Here is a 16,459-nt window from a genome sequence, read left to right on the forward strand (position 1 = left end):
TTTATTATGTGTCTTGTCTTGTCGCTGTTACTCTGTTGCACTGTGGAGCTTCTGTCACTAAAACAAATTCCTAGTATGTGTAAACAACATATCTGGCAATAAAGCTCTTTCTGATTCTACCTTGTTCAGTTGGTATCACTTCCTCGTACAAAATCCTGCTGTATTTTGGCAGTACTTTGGCTTGAAGTGTTTAGCACACACAAGCAGGTTTTGCTTACTGTTTCTGGGGTATTTCCATTGAAAATAAAATAAATTCACTGCTCTCTTGTCTCCTCTGAGGCTGGGGCTTTAAATAGTGTAAATAGTCTAAATAGTTCTGTGAATGTCTGTGCAGCCAATGACAGAACAGTTAGCATGCTTTGCTCAAACTTTTGCCATGGCGTTAGACTGGTAGACTGTTGTCACATGCAAAAACAAAATGGCAGCGCCGTGGGTGTAAATGTGCAGATTAAGGGGTGGTAATATTATGATAAGATCCCCTTCCTACGTCACTAGGGGAGCGAAATCTTTTCTGGGTTGATAGAATTGGATTTGATTATAGCACTTAAACATGGAAAAAGTTGGATTTTCATGATATATCCCCTTTAAACATTATAATTACAAATATAAATAGTTTTATGTTTTTATGAATTGATCGTGCTTGAAGCCTAAACGAACTCTTGTTCTTCCAGGTTCCCCACTGCTCTTCTCCCTCTACACCAACGACAGCACCTCTAAAGACCCCTCTGTCAAGCTCCTTAAGTTTGCGGATGACACCACACTGATCGGCCTCATCCAGGACGGTGACGAGTCTGCTTACAGACTGGAGGTTGAACAGCTGGCTGTCTGGTGCAGTCTTAACAACCTGGAGCTCAACACGCTCAAGACAGTGGAGATGACTGTGGACTTCAGGAGAAACCCCCCTGCTCTTCCCCCACTCACCATCATGAACAGCACCGTGGCAGCAGTGGAGTCATTCAGGTTCCTGGGCACCACCATCTCCCTGGACCTGAAGTGGGACAACCACATCGCGTCCATTGTGAAAAAGGCCCAGCAGAGGTTGTACTTCCTTCGCCAGCTGAGGAAGTTCAACCTGCCACAGGAGCTGCTGAAACAGTTCTACTCTGCCGTCATCGAATCCATCCTCTGCACTTCAATTACCGTCTGGTTCAGCTCAGCTACCAAATCTGACCTCAGAAGATTACAGAGGGTAGTCCGGTCTGCTGAGCGAATCATTGGCACAACCCTCCCCACTCTCCAATAACTGTACTAATCCAGAGTGAGAAAAAGTGCAAAGAAGATCACTCTGGACCCCTCACATCCAGCACACTCCCTTTTTGAACTGTTGCCATCAGGTCGACGCTACAGAGCCCTGAGCACCAGAACGACCAGACACAGGAACAGTTTCTTCCCTCATCTCATGAACACTTGACAAACACAGAACACACAACACTATTACACTTTATTTACTTAACCTGTTAACTGTCACGCCCATTTTTGAGTGTAGACCTGCAAAGGTAATGTTGAAATTCAAATGAATATAATTCTGGAACGCTTTGGAATATAAACCTCATTCTGGTCTTGTTTTAAAGAGGACACTCTTCTCACTGAAGTTTATTACACAAGTGTCTGAAGTTTAAAAAATTAAACAAAAAAGTTATAGCTGTTTAAGTTTATTGTAATAAAAAAATAAAAATATTTTTTATTAAAATAATATATAAATAAAAATTTGGTTCACCCTAAAAATTATATAAAATGAAAGCCATAAGTCTAAAGAAGTTGTGTTCCAAATTTAAGACAGATATCACAAAAAAGATGAGCTTTTTGTGAGCTACTATACCAAGAAACCAATACCAATGATGATTCCTAAGGGACACTTGTCTACCGCTTGACCTCACACCACAACAAAGATTGATATCTTTTTTTTTTATTCAAAACACTGTACTCAGGATGTAAATTATTTTAAAACAGTATAAACAGTGCATTAATTGTTTTTTTTTTCCATGAACATATACAATAAATACAAAAATATACAAATATACTAATAAAAACGACTACCATTACTACTATAACTATTCATACAACTGTACATTGCTATGTATAGCTATTTACAACATTTCAGTAATAAATACTACAAGGTATTTTCATCATGCCAATTGTTGAAACAATATCGATGTGGCAAGAAGCAGAGGGCCACATTACAGAGCAGATGACAGGGGTTTTCTTGTGGCACACTCTGCATTTCCTTCTAGAAGCACGTTTGGCCTGTGCGATGTGCTTTGGTCTGTGGCATGCAGAACGGTAGGAGGCAGGAGCAGCAGGTGGAGCAGGAGCAGGAGCAGCAGGTGGAGCAGGGGGTGGCATCCAGTCAGCAAGCTCACAAACTAGAGCTTCTCGAAATTCTTTCTGATTCTTTGCCCTCTTGTTCTGCATTCCAGCCAGCTGCTGGCGGATAATGAATGCATTTACCACCGCAATGTCCAAAAAGTGGTAGAAAAAAGTGTGGTACCACTTTCTAGTTTTGCGCAGTGCTGTGTAATACCCAATGAGGGCATCGGATACATCAACTCCACCCATGTTCCTGTGTGTAAAGTAAACATACCAATGATCAATACATAAAATATTAACGTTTCTGCATTTCCAGCAAATCTGCAATTCTAGAAAATAAATTTGACTCACTTGTTGTAGTCTGCAACTGCAGCAGGAATGGGAACAGTCTTTTCTGTCCATTTCCCATCTTGAGTTTTGACCCTCCTTTGCATATTCTGGTCTCCATTGGCGGAATGAAAGGAAGAACACATGAGGACTTCTCTTGTGTCCTTCCATTCCACAAAGAGAAGTCTGTCATCCCATCACAGAGTCGTAGCTCAGCCCCTTGTTCTGTTGGCTCTTAGCTATGGGGGATTTGCCTTCATAAATGAAAAAGTCCCAGGTATAGGCATGGCGTGAGTCTGCAAGCACAAAGAGCTTGTACCCCCACTTTGTTGGCTTATCTTTATGGTACTGCTTTAGACCAATTCTTGCCTTAGATGCAACCATTCTCTCATCAATGCTGATGTTCTGGTCTGGATGAAAGAAGCTCTTGCAGCCATCACGAAGCTGGTCATACAATGGCTTTAGCTTGCAAAGGCGATCATAGGCGTGTGTACCTTTTTTATTCAAGTTTTCAGCATCAACTTTTGGATCACTGAGGTGAAGTGCTGAAGAGATGGCATGGAATTTTCTGCATGACATGACTGATGCTGGGAAGCTGATACTATAAAGCCTGGAGCCATTCCAATAATCTGTCACTGCCGGTAGCTTTACCAGACCCATGTAAATGACAACTGCCATGAAGGAGAACAAGTCCTTCTGACTTATGTCTTGCCTTGGTCTCCTTGTGGTATCCAGGTGCTCAGCATAGGCATTTGAATTTTTTATTATGGTCTGGCACACAGATGATGAAAAGAACAATTGAAACAGCTCTAGAGGACTGTAGGACTCTATTGAATTAATTTGAGGCCCAGGAGTTCGAGCTGGTCTAAACAATGGTTCATGTGGTGAAATATCTGGCTCATCTTGGGTATGCCATCTATCTTCAGTGCCAGATGAATCAGATTGGATCAGTCTTCCTAGCCCTCTGTCTCTTCCTCTCTCAGTGCTTCCTCTTCCTCTCGGAGTGCTTCTTCCTCTTCCTCTCTCAGTGCTTCTTCCTCTTCCTCTCTCACTACTTCCTCCTCTTCCTCTCCCTCTTCTTCTGTCACTGCCTCTGCCTCTTCTTTTATTGCTTCTCCCTCTTTCTCTTTTTCTTTCACTGCTTCTCTCGCTTTCTCCTCCTCGCTCACTGCTTCTCTCTCGTCCTCTCCGTTTCACTGCTTCTCCCCCTTTCTCTTCTTCTTTCACTGCTTCTCTCTCTTTCTCCTCTTCTCTCACTGCTTCTCTCTCGTCCTCTCCCTGTTTCACTGCTTCTCCCCCTTTCTCTTCTTCTTTCACTGCTTCTCTCGCTTTCTCCTATTCTCTCAATGCTTCTCTCTCATCCTCTCCCTGTTTCACTGCTTCTCTCTCTGGTTCTGGCTCTCCCACTGTCTCCGAAATTACTAGCTGGTTGGCAGGTTTGTTCAGCAGTCCAGTCCTCATCAGAAGCATTGTCTTCACACCTATTGCAATACAGTATTTCACAATTGCTAAAACACATTTCTTGAAACCATCACTCATTTTCTCAAAACATTAAACACAAATCCAATCTTCAAACTAATTTCACAAAACCTCTGACTCTTATGGCAAAATCAAACAAAGCTTTCAGATCATACACACATTAAACAATATATAAACACATACAGATCATTCATTAGACACTACATTAAAAAATGGAAAACAACATCCAGAACACGGTTACAGAAAAAAAAAGTATATTGTTACACAGTAAACACATTTTGCCATTACATAAAATGTATAGAAATCACAAGTAATGTGAATTTAAAGTATACTGTATGTACTGCAAGTACAGTATTATATTCAATATTATATAGTATTGAATGTCTGTATATACAGTACTTACATACTGCAAACATACAGCAGTCTAAATGCAAATGACTAAAAGGTCAAAGAAAACTCTAAATGAAAAGCATGATACAGTACACACACACACACACACAAAACAAAGTTTAGAGTCAGTGAGAGATTCATTCTGCATCAGCATCACGTCTTCATGTTGGGTCCGGCCTAAATCAAGTCAAGTCACCTTTAATTCAATTGCAATTTATACACAGATACTAGTCTAGTCTAGTCTAGTATAGTATAGTATAGTATAGTTTAGTCAAAGCAGCTTTACAGTGATAACAGGTACATGATGATCAGTAATGCAAAGAGGGTTCATTTTGGCTGTACAGCTCTAAAAGAAAATAATGTCATTGTTCAGCTGAAGTCAGTTCAGTGTTGATTCACTTACATTGTAAAGACCATCAATTATTATGTAAATTACTGTAATTATTTTCCTCTATAAAGCAGAAAACAGTGATGTCATCATCTAGGCTAGCTTAGTTCAGTTCTCATCCTATAATGTCAGTTCTGTCAGATCAATAATATTGTTGAATATTATTGAATATTGTTGAGGACATTTTCCACATCATAGGCAATGTCGTCTCTTGCCAGGCAAAGGGAAAAACCTGTGCCGGATCCAGCCTTGACAGCCTTGTCTCCGCACCCCTTGCTCTTTCTCCTCATCATCCTCTTACACATACTCTTCCTCCTCTACTTTTCAGATTGTTTCCATCTATTGTTGGTATCATCATTCAGCACCTGTGTCACCTGTGCACTCTGAACTGACCTATATTTTATACAGTTGATTTGATCACATCATTAGAAATAAGTGTGAATAATTTTGAGTCATTGTGTTTAAAGGATGACAACTGTGTTGTAGTTGTGTTTAACTTTTGCCACATGTATTTACCATTTTGCAACACAGTGCAAAATGTGTTTTAGTGAGTAAGAATGTGTTTAGGGTTTTGCAAAAAGAGTGGATGAGATTTGCAAACAGTTTCTTAACTACCTGAACTTGTTTAAGGTTTTGCCTACAAAGTGACTGATTCGACAAATGGGTTTAGGCCACTGAGCATTGGGTTCAGAGAATGGGGTTTAGTGTTTTAGCAATTGTGAAATACTGTAATATGCATATATAAATGTTTATATATTATATTATATATATATATATATATATATATATATATATATATATATATATATATATATATATATATATATATATATATATATATATATATATATATATATATATATAGGCATATAAAAAGCAAAAACTACAGCAGTGTATTTCAAGAGACTAAGTATAATACATCATGTCACACATGTGCTTTTCCATAACATACATTAGTAATGACTGTAAATAAAATGTATCAAACTCACCAAAAATACATGATTACACATTTTGTCACATTTACACACTGTTCCCTAACATACTGCATATTAGTAAAGAAAGACTGTATATAAATGTATGACCTTACCGATCTAGAGAGGTGTCTGAAAAATCTTCTTCTGGAAAAAGCATGTCTGGCTCGTCATCGCTGGAATCATCCCGCTCTTCATCCCTAGACTTGCAAAGCTCATTTACAACTTCTGAAAGTGTATAAAATGTCCTTTTTTGCCTCTTCGGATCCATGTCATGACCATAAAGTGTGGAGTGGTGAAGTGCAAATAAAATGGTTGCTCCTAACCCTTGCAAGTTTACTTTTATGATTGTTGATAAACGTTCAGCAGCAGTTTTCAAACCACAGGTGGACATGTGATGAGCAACAAGAGCCAATTTGCTTTTGATTGGATAATTGTTTTTCAAAGTCAGGTTTCAGTGGCTGCTGAATTGCTTTGAACTCATGAGGGTTAGATACAGCTCTCGCTGTTCTTTGGTTGAGACTTACTTGAATGACAACCATGAAAAATATATACTTTCAATATAAATTCAATATAAACTAAAATACATATATATTTTTTCAGTAATATTCTAAATATTTTAGACAAATACTAGAAAATATTTTGTTTGACATTCAATTCTCTTAGCGAGCTCCTCCCCTTGTGTGTGGTGTCAGGTTTCGTATTACAACATTTATTTCAACTATTTTATAATAAAAACCTTTTCTAATCTTGACAAAATGCATATCGTCGGAAAGGTCTGAGTCTCACGGTTACATATCTGCCAACTGTTTGGTGATATTTGGACTGAAATGTATACATTTGTTACAGAAGTATGCATTAAAAAAAATCAACAGAATGTCAGTGACACTCGGAGGCTATTTTTGGTACATCGCCTAAACAAAATCTCATGGGAACTTCAATTTTTGTGATATCAACTTAAAATTTGGAACACAAACTGGCTAGATATATGGCTTTAATTTGAAATTAATTTTAGAGTAAACATTATTTTGTAAAATGTATATTTTATATAAAATATTAAATATTTAGTACAGTACATTTGATTTACATTATATTTAAACTTCCATAACTTTTTCATACTTTATTTTGTAAAGTTGACTTGTAATACACACTTGACTTGTAATCAGCTGATTGTTTTCTTAAAAACGATACCAATCTTATGTCTATACTCCAAAGCATTCTTGAATTACAACCATATAAGTTTGGATAGTGCAATAGTATATTGGATAGTGAATATTTTCAAAAAAGGGGGGTGACAGTTAAGAGTTTAAAGTACCATTTTCATGGTAAAGCAAGGTCTGATTTCAAAAGGGGTTTCACAGCACGGATCTTGAGTTTGTAAGCGTTCAAATGATACATAGATTGTCAACATTAGATCAAGTTAAGTATAGGATATAATTGTTTAAACATGCAGTGGCAAATGGGCCCACCGGTGGGCCAGTGACAGTTAACAGGTTAAAACACTTATTTATATCTCAATTTGCACACATAATTGTACATACAATTGTCTATAATATATATTGTCTTTTGCTTTTTTTGCACTTTGTCTATCTTGTAAATTTGTATATTATTATTTTATTCTTTTTATTATGTGTCTTGTCTTGTCGCTGTTACTCTGTTGCACTGTGGAGCTTCTGTCACTAAAACAAATTCCTAGTATGTGTAAACAACATATCTGGCAATAAAGCTCTTTCTGATTCTACCTTGTTCAGTTGGTATCACTTCCTCGTACAAAATCCTGCTGTATTTTGGCAGTACTTTGGCTTGAAGTGTTTAGCACACACAAGCAGGTTTTGCTTACTGTTTCTGGGGTATTTCCATTGAAAATAAAATAAATTCACTGCTCTCTTGTCTCCTCTGAGGCTGGGGCTCTAAATAGTGTAAATAGTCTAAATAGTTCTGTGAATGTCTGTGCAGCCAATGACAGAACAGTTAGCATGCTTTGCTCAAACTTTTGCCATGGCGTTAGACTGGTAGACTGTTGTCGCATGCAAAAACAAAATGGCAGCGCCGTGGGTGTAAATGTGCAGATTAAGGGGTGGTAATATTATGATAAGATCCCCTTCCTACGTCACTAGGGGAGCGAAATCTTTTTTGGGTTGATAGAATTGGATTTGATTATAGCACTTAAACATGGAAAAAGTTGGATTTTCATGATATATCCCCTTTAAACATTATAATTACAAATATAAATAGTTTTATGTTTTTATGAATTGATCGTGCTTGAAGCCTAAACGGACTCTTGTTCTTCCAGGTTCTTTGGTAAGTTCAATGAATGCTTTTCTCTTCTCCCCCCCCTTTTTTTTTAACTGGATTATCTGTCACAGCATCTCTTCCTTTCCTTTGCAATAAATAGACCCAAATGACCTAGTGTGAGTCATATGAACCTAGCTTTCAAGGACAAAACAGTTTTTTTCTCTTTCCTTGTGTAATTCTCCTTTAAAAGCATATATATATATACAGCATTAATTCAGTGTAATAAATCTGGTACTTTTCCCACTTAGTGGGTCAAACTTAATTGTAGCAAGCAATGTTCTTGAACTCCTTTTTGCCATTTTAGATTTAGTTAAAATTCTGCAAAATGCCTCCCTAATGTTTCAGAGATTTATCTAAATGGTTGTCAGAGCCTCAGTAAGCTACTGCCCTCTGATGCTCCTCCTCATTCATTCTAGCGGCTTTATTAATCAAATCTTCAATGTAGAGGGCGTAGTCTTTTATGGCCCTGTTTCAAATGGCACACATCATATGCACTTTGTAGACTTACAAAGTGATTGTGAAGTCCACTAGATTTAGGTTTCAGAAGTGTGCTCACGAGCACCCCTTTGCGGCCGTTATGCGCCCTCGATATGCACTTTTGCCGAGCCATACTGAAGCGAGCGCATCAAAGCAGCATTGCATCACAAAAGTGCAGACTCTGAGGAAGACCGCAAGTGTTTAGGGTGCCATTTGGGACAGTCACAGGGCCTTACTCGCTTTTCTCAGAGGAAATCTCTTTCTAGAAAATTCGCAAAACAAGATACATTTACTACATTTATTTTTTTAGCGCGTGTGTATTTACAGGATTATTTTCAGAGAATATATGTTTTATTAAGTAAATTGGCATTAAAAAACAAAACAAAACAAAAGATATTATAATTTAATGAGGCTGATGCTTACAACAAGAGAAAATGCATTCTTAAATTCTCTGAAAACAAGTAGTTTTTACACAATTACACAATATTGAATCTCACATAAATTGATCTTGTTTTAAGGATGTTTAGATATTTTCACAGGAAGATGACAACAATGTTTTGCACTTGGCCAGGGATGTGTGTGTGTGTGTGTGTGTGTTTGTGTGTGTACAAGTTTTCTCATCCCAGTTGGGACTTCAACCTGAAGGCACACAGACTCATGGGGACTCGTGCCATTGTAGGGACCTCAATTAAGGTCCCCATGGGGAAACAAGCTTATACAAGCGTATAAATCATACAGAATGCGTTTTTTTGTTTGTTTTTTTGAAAATGTAAAAATTTGTTTGATGGGTAAGTTTAGTGTTATGGGATAGAATATACAGTTTGTACAGCATAAAAACCATTACGTCTATGGAAAGTCCCCACAAGGATAGTAAACCAGACGTGTGTGTGTGTGTGTGTGTGTGTGTGTGTGTGTTCAGTCTCATTTAAAGGATTAGTTCACCCAAAAATGAAAAACTCTGTCATAATTTACTCACCCTCAAGTTGTTCCAAACCTGTATAAAAATTTTGAGTTTGTAACCAGTTGATGTCAAAATATCTTCTTTTGTGTTCAACAGAAGAAAGAAACTGAATAAATGATGACACAGTTTTCATCTTGGGTGAACTATCCCTTTAAGTAACATAATCTGTTATTCAAAAGTAACATTTTGTTGTTGTTGTTGTTTTTTTTTTGCATTTATGCATTTTTTTAATGATTTTTAAAACATTTACAACTATTAGAGACAAAATAGTTACAAACAGAATTGACCTGCAGTTTGCATTCATTTCAAAATGTTACATAAATAAAACTCATATTTATAAATATCTCTTTTATAAACATATAAATAGTTTTTTAAACATAAATACATTTATGCGCAAAATGAAATACATGAATGTACAGCAGCAGCAACAATATACAGCTTTTATCCACATCATCCGCCATTTTTTTTTATTATTTTGCAAATAAGTTTTATCCATTTATTTTATTTCAATTGTACGTTTCATTGTCCTCACAAATGGTTGTCGTAGTGGCTTCGTACCATTAGTCCGACTCTTTATGTTCTTCCGCAGAAGAAGAGCAACTAAGTCTGTTCTGTCCAAAATCCATGACATCCGTGATACGCTCTGAAAAAAAGAGGGCATATTGTTAGATGGATTCACTCAGACATCTGTCACGTCACTGCAGCGTTGTACGCGTGTTTGTGCGGCTGACGTCAGATTCTTTGACGACAGTCCTGCATCACAGAGTCACATACTGTTCTTATCAATTTGACACATGACTCATTCAAATAAAATCGATGCTTTATTGTTAGTTATCTAGTACACTACACAACACACTCCAAATCTATTAAAACAACTATTTCAGAAGTCAAATGAAGTTTTACACAATTATAAAGCTCCCTGTAATCATTCAACTCCTGTTAACGTCATGTAAAGCCTTTGGCATCGATAAACTCAGTAATTGTCAGGCATTCAGTGCTTAATATGATGATAAATAGCATAGACATAAAAAAGAGGATAGCCATGCAACAAATGCAATGCCAAAATTAGGGATAGTTCACCCAAAAATTAATATTGTCTCATTTATGACAGAATATCATCATTTATTCATTTTTTTCTTCTTCTGTTGAACACAAATATATATATAAAAGAATGTCAGTAAACGGACAGTTGATGGACACCATTGATATCCATAGATTTTTTTTCCTAGTATAGAAAAAGTTGATGGCTACGTAACCGGTATAACAACATTCTTTAACATATCTCCTTTTGTGTTCAACAGAAGAAAGAAATTCATACAGGTTTGGAACAACTTGAGGGTGAGTAAATGATGACAGAATTTTCATTCTTGGGTGAACTATCCCTTCACTTTGTTTGATTTCATCCATTTGTTTAATCAATTTGTTTAATTAAGTAGTGAAATTCCCAAAAAGAGTTCAACTACAAATATATATTTATTTTATATTTTTATATATATGTTTAAAATACAATAATGTATAATTTATATATGTATTTAAAAATAATATTTAATTGAAATATTACGTCTACTAATATAAGTTTTAAACAGATACTCTTAAATAAATTTTAAAATAAATGTGATATATATATATATATATATATATATATATATATATATATATATATATATATATATTTGATTAAATTGAAAAAATATTTTTTATCACAATTTAATGTTTAATATTTAATATTTTGTCAGTGTTAATATTTAATATTATTTTATTTTTTAATTTATATATATATATATATATAATATTGAATAAAAATATAGCTGTAATCATTTAATTGAAATGATATTTCTGGAAAGAATATATATATATACAAATATGTCATTTGTATCAATATTTATATTAATATTGATATTAAAAAATATAGCTGTAATCATGTAATTGAAATGTTATTCCCCAAAAGAGCATATCTAAATATGTAAGATGTCTGATCTCTACAGACACTCACCATGAGAGATTATTCACGGAGGGGTAATGAGATGGTTGACAGCCCATTCCGCTCATGGTCCCTATCCTGTCCATCTTGTGTCCGAAACATCCGCTCCTAGCTGTCGTTCCTCCCTTCTTAGATCCGGCTCTGTTTCTGCGTGAGCCGGGCTGCTCATTCAGGATCCGAGCCCAGGGGCCCTTGGCCCGAGTATCCATGCGGAGGTCCCGGAGAAGACGTACTCTGTTCTCCAACCTCCTCTGGCTCTCATCTGATGCCAGGAACTCGGACAGCTCCTCTCCCAGCAGCATCCTCAGGGACTATAAGATACATGGATGCAAAATTTCAAGAATCGAACACAAAATACTCTCACCAACGCTTCGAAATATACTATTCAATTTTTACTCAGTAGTCACATTTGTCCTCAACTGTCCAACTATTAACTGTCCAATGTAAATACACTGTAAAATTCTAAACTGCTAACTTAAAGTGATATTTCTACATGTTTCCAACCTTAAAAATGTTCTTTTATTCACATTATTTCACAACTATTGATTCACAAGATTTTTTTAGGTTACCTGACAAACATGTACCTTCCTAAGAAGCAAAATCACGCATTGAATTTGAATTCCTTGTGGAGGAACTTTAAACTCTTACACGAAGATCCATTTTTACATTCTAAAATGATTTATTAATATCATTACAGAACCCTTTTCATAAGTTTTAAAATGTAATGTGTAACACAGTCTTCAGTAACAGAGTAACACAAGCACATGGAGTAACAGGTTTGGAAAGTCTTGCAGTCCAATATACTAGACTACTAGTTTATTTTATAATGTATTAATCTCATGCTACAAAGTATTTATTAAGGCTTTTAGGCTGTTAATTCAGAGGTTAAGAGATTTCATGGAATTCTCATTTATGTTTAATGTAAATAGCCTATATGTAAAAAAATCATTCTTATGGTTCCATCAGCACTCATGGTTCCATGAAGAACCTTTAACATCAATGAAACCTTTCTATTCCACAAAAAGGTTCTTTATAGTGGAAAAGGTTTTCTTTGTTATCTTTCTTTTTTTAGATTATTAAAATGTTCATACTGAGAAAAAAAAAGCTCTTTATGGAGCCCAAAAAAGTTCTTCCAAGGCATCGCTATGAACCCCCCTTTATTTTTAAGAGCGTGGGAGAAACTAAAACGACACAGATAAATCAATAGTCTCAGATCATTTGATTTCGATATAAGTTTATGTTAAGATCTCTGAGTTTAATTGCAAACTTGGGACATTCGAGCTCTGTTTTACGTTGTCTTCTGAAACTTTCCTCAGAAACGAGAACCATCTGAAAAGTATGAGACTTAAAAGTTTAAATTCGCTTTGAATTGAATCTAGCTGAATTCTATAAGTAACAACTAAGATATCAAAGCGAAGGTTGTATTTATGAGTCTCACAATGTGTCTTAAAAAGCGCGTTCACTTTTAAATGTACTTAATATCTGAGATCGAGAACCTGTTGATATGCCATAAATGTAAGTCACGAAAAAAAAAAAAAGTATTTTGCTAAAGAAGTCCGAAAATCTCCATCTTCTGCGATTTAATAATGCTCGAGTTGCTGATGAGCACGTAGTACTGATAAGATGAACAACAAAAAAAAAAAAATCAAAATTGACCTCAAGGTGATGTTTTTTTTTTTTTTTAATCAAACACTTATACATTTAAAACAAGCATGCGTAAATTTGCGCGTATCTGCATGTCTAAGCTTTAGCGCGTCTTTTCATACAAGTTATAAATATCCTGTAAACCCTGTATAAACTTTTTTATGTATATACATCTGTCTAAATATTAAACAAGCTGTATAATTTGTTATAAACATCTATATACCAGACTCACCCTCTGTTCTTCCTGCGTTAATGGTTTTGCCTCCGCGCTGACTGATATGAGAGTCAGAATAAGTCCACAAGCCACTAGATGCGAGATGATCATCGTGATGATGCTTCAATGCAGTTGATGTCAATAGAGAAGATCGGTTGTTTAAATATGTCAAACGGAGAGCGCGCAATCACAGCCCTTCATTTACTCCCAGAGGTGTCGAGCTCAACTCTTACTCGGTGCAATTTCTGCTCATGATTTTATAGCCAATATGACATCACTCCGGTGACGTCATGACGGCTCCCCTCCCTTCTGTGGTTTACCTTGCCAGATTGTCCGTTGGGTGTCTGCGTCACGGGTTACCGTTCATTATCTGAGTGACCAATACAAACCAATACGCTGTGTTTTTGTAACTGACCAGAGGATATTCGTACTGGATGTTTAGTTTAGTCATCGTTTGCAGTGACCTCTTAAATATAGGTGGGAAAAGAGCATCACATTTAAATTGATTCATGTTAATCACCGGTCAGGATTAAAACAATAACTTTTTAGAGCGGAAGTAACGATGTATGAAACGCCTTTGTTTTTGAATGCCATATGCAGTCGTGTTACATTTATTTAATAGATTAATGTTACTTTTAGTAAGCAAATAGCCTATCTATCTATCTATCTATCTATCTATCTATCTATCTATCTATCTATCTATCTATCTATCTATCTATCTATCTATCTATCTATCTATCTATCTATCTATCTATCTATCTATCTATCTATCTATCATCAACTTATTCAGATAGACAGGAAGAAAAACTAAGTTCAAATATACAAGTATGTATTATTTGCGTTTGGTATAGTAAATTGAATTTAAATATTTAACTAAAATAAAAATTAACAATTATAATATATTAAAATGCCTTTTTTAAAAGTACATCACATAAAATGTTTATTTTAACTTACCCTGGAGGTCAAGCTGGAGGTAAAATGACACATATTTCATAAAAATATTATTATTAATAAGTATGATTATTACTGTATATGTGTTATCAAAGGATGAAGGCATATAGAGCATCAGTTGTAGCATAAGTGAGAATCTCCTACGCTTGACTGCGGCACATTCTGATTTGAGACACTGTGTGGCAGTATATGCTGACTTGAAATGGTTTCAGCAGCAAATGCACCGCTCCATCAGATTTCAGTTTGCATAGCTAGGATAATCATTTACAAATAAGTATTTTAAAATGAATGCTCATACTCTTGTTGTGGTGTGAATGAATGTTCAGTTTTAACACAATAAAAGTACTCGGACATTTAGACATTATTCAACTATAATTAAGGTAGATTAAACCAAAAGATAGCCTAATCTGTGTTCTTAATGTCAGAAAGTTGTCACATATGGAGTTGGGGAAACAAAAAACAAACAAACAAACAAAATTACTGGCAATTCATCTGATTTGTGATTTTCAAAAGTTCAGCCTACCAATAACGTGAGGGTCCCAGAAGTTACATAGCCATCGCATCCTGAAAGAGGAAAGAATTTACAAAAAAAATATTTCAAACCTTCTTTCAGACCATCTACATAATGTGTTTTAGAAAAAAAAAAAAAAAAAAAAAATGAAATGTTTACTTTTCGTAAACTTGGTATACCAATGGAGTCAGTGATGGAGCATGTCCTCTACAGAAACAGGTCAGTGAAATGCAAGGTGCCAGACAACCATGCAAAAGAGATGGTAGCATTTTGTTTGGTGGTCTCAAATGGGTGATTTTGGGGAATCTACTGGGTCCACATACACTACATAAATCTTATCATACACTACATAAATCTTAAACTACATAAAATTATCATTTAAGAGACCTTTTTTTTTTATTTATTTTTTTTACCCAAAGTGAAGGTCAGTTCTTTGATTGTTGGGATACAGTCTAACTGAGGAGAAAAAGAGAGATAGAAAGCTCTGCAGTTCACAGGTCACAAGTCTGAATGAATACCTCTTGAGGCAAGCACAGATGCATTTATGATTGGTTGTCTGTTGCTAAACAACTCATCATAATATTCTGCACCAAATTGTCTCATATTGTGTTGTGTTAAATCTGTTACTATTTTGGATTTTTTTTTTTTATCATGACTACAACATATGATTGCAACTATCCATTTTATAATAGCAGTTATTGTTATAAAAATAGAAAAGGAACAAAATATGGCTTTTAAGGATATGATCGTTTCCTTTCATAAAATAGTTACGACTAAGTCCACTAAAATTTGTGACCTTTCGAAAAAGCCGCTGCCTTATCCGTAAGACAATTTCCCAGATGTAAAAGGCGGTAGAAGCTTTTCTACAGTTTCAAATTGGAAACACAAGAAATTTGGTGGTCCTATTAAACAAAAGGAAATCATATGGGTCACAGATTTTATGTTAAACTGTCATAATATGAAAAAAATATCAGCTTACTTCCTCAGTTCTGTAGAAGTCCTATCAAGCCTGACTGCTCTCGTATTCCATGATGATAATTATCCCTAAACAACATCCAATTTAAGATATAAGAATGCAAAATGCAATTAGTTTATTTTAATTAAAAAATATATATTATTAAAATATAACTTCATGAATTATTAGCATTTTTGAAGAGCGGCAAAAGCATTTGTTGATGATGTATATAATATTAAATATTAAAAACAATTATGATAGATTATAAATATTTTAGTTAACATTTATTTTATTTCAAGTGACAAAAATATTTTATGTAGTTTCAGGTTTAGCTACCTATTAACAAATTTACACAGGTGGCACAGAAGCGCTTCTGAAGTGACATTTAAGTGTCTACACAGAATGTTTAATGCTGCTCAGAGGTGGCATAAATGCATTTACAGAACAATTTTAACTGCAAAAAATGCATATTGTTATACTAAGGGCTGAGGTGGGTCAGAGTAGGCATAATTTAGTCTGGCTTTTATGCTGCATTGCGTCTTTACGCAGAATTTTTTAATCTTTAATTACTTAATAATTAATATTAATATACTAATCAAAACAAAAAC

General features: G+C 35.2%; 1 protein-coding gene across 1 annotated transcript; it reads right to left on the minus strand.

The window, feature by feature from the left end:
* Positions 1–9,019: 9,019 nt before the first annotated feature.
* On the minus strand, positions 9,020–13,649 carry nppc (natriuretic peptide C). The gene is made up of 3 exons (XM_067398506.1): positions 13,453–13,649; positions 11,589–11,887; positions 9,020–10,238 (listed from the first exon to the last, which is right to left on the minus strand). Coding segments are annotated over exons 1-3 (393 nt in total). The 5' UTR covers positions 13,546–13,649; the 3' UTR covers positions 9,020–10,237.
* Positions 13,650–16,459: the final 2,810 nt, after the last annotated feature.

This window comes from Chanodichthys erythropterus, chromosome 10 (genome assembly GCF_024489055.1).
Source record: "Chanodichthys erythropterus isolate Z2021 chromosome 10, ASM2448905v1, whole genome shotgun sequence".
Classification (NCBI taxonomy): domain Eukaryota; kingdom Metazoa; phylum Chordata; class Actinopteri; order Cypriniformes; family Xenocyprididae; genus Chanodichthys; species Chanodichthys erythropterus.

What these genes read in the sequence shown, in the direction of transcription:
- nppc (XM_067398506.1), bottom strand. Translation starts at nt 13,545, where the DNA reads ATGATCATCTCGCATCTAGTGGCTTGTGGACTTATTCTGACTCTCATA. An exon ending in TAACGCAGGAAGAACAGAGG is followed by an intron (nt 11,888 to 13,452) that starts GTGAGTCTGGTA and finishes TGTATCTTATAG; the next exon opens with TCCCTGAGGATGCTGCTGGG.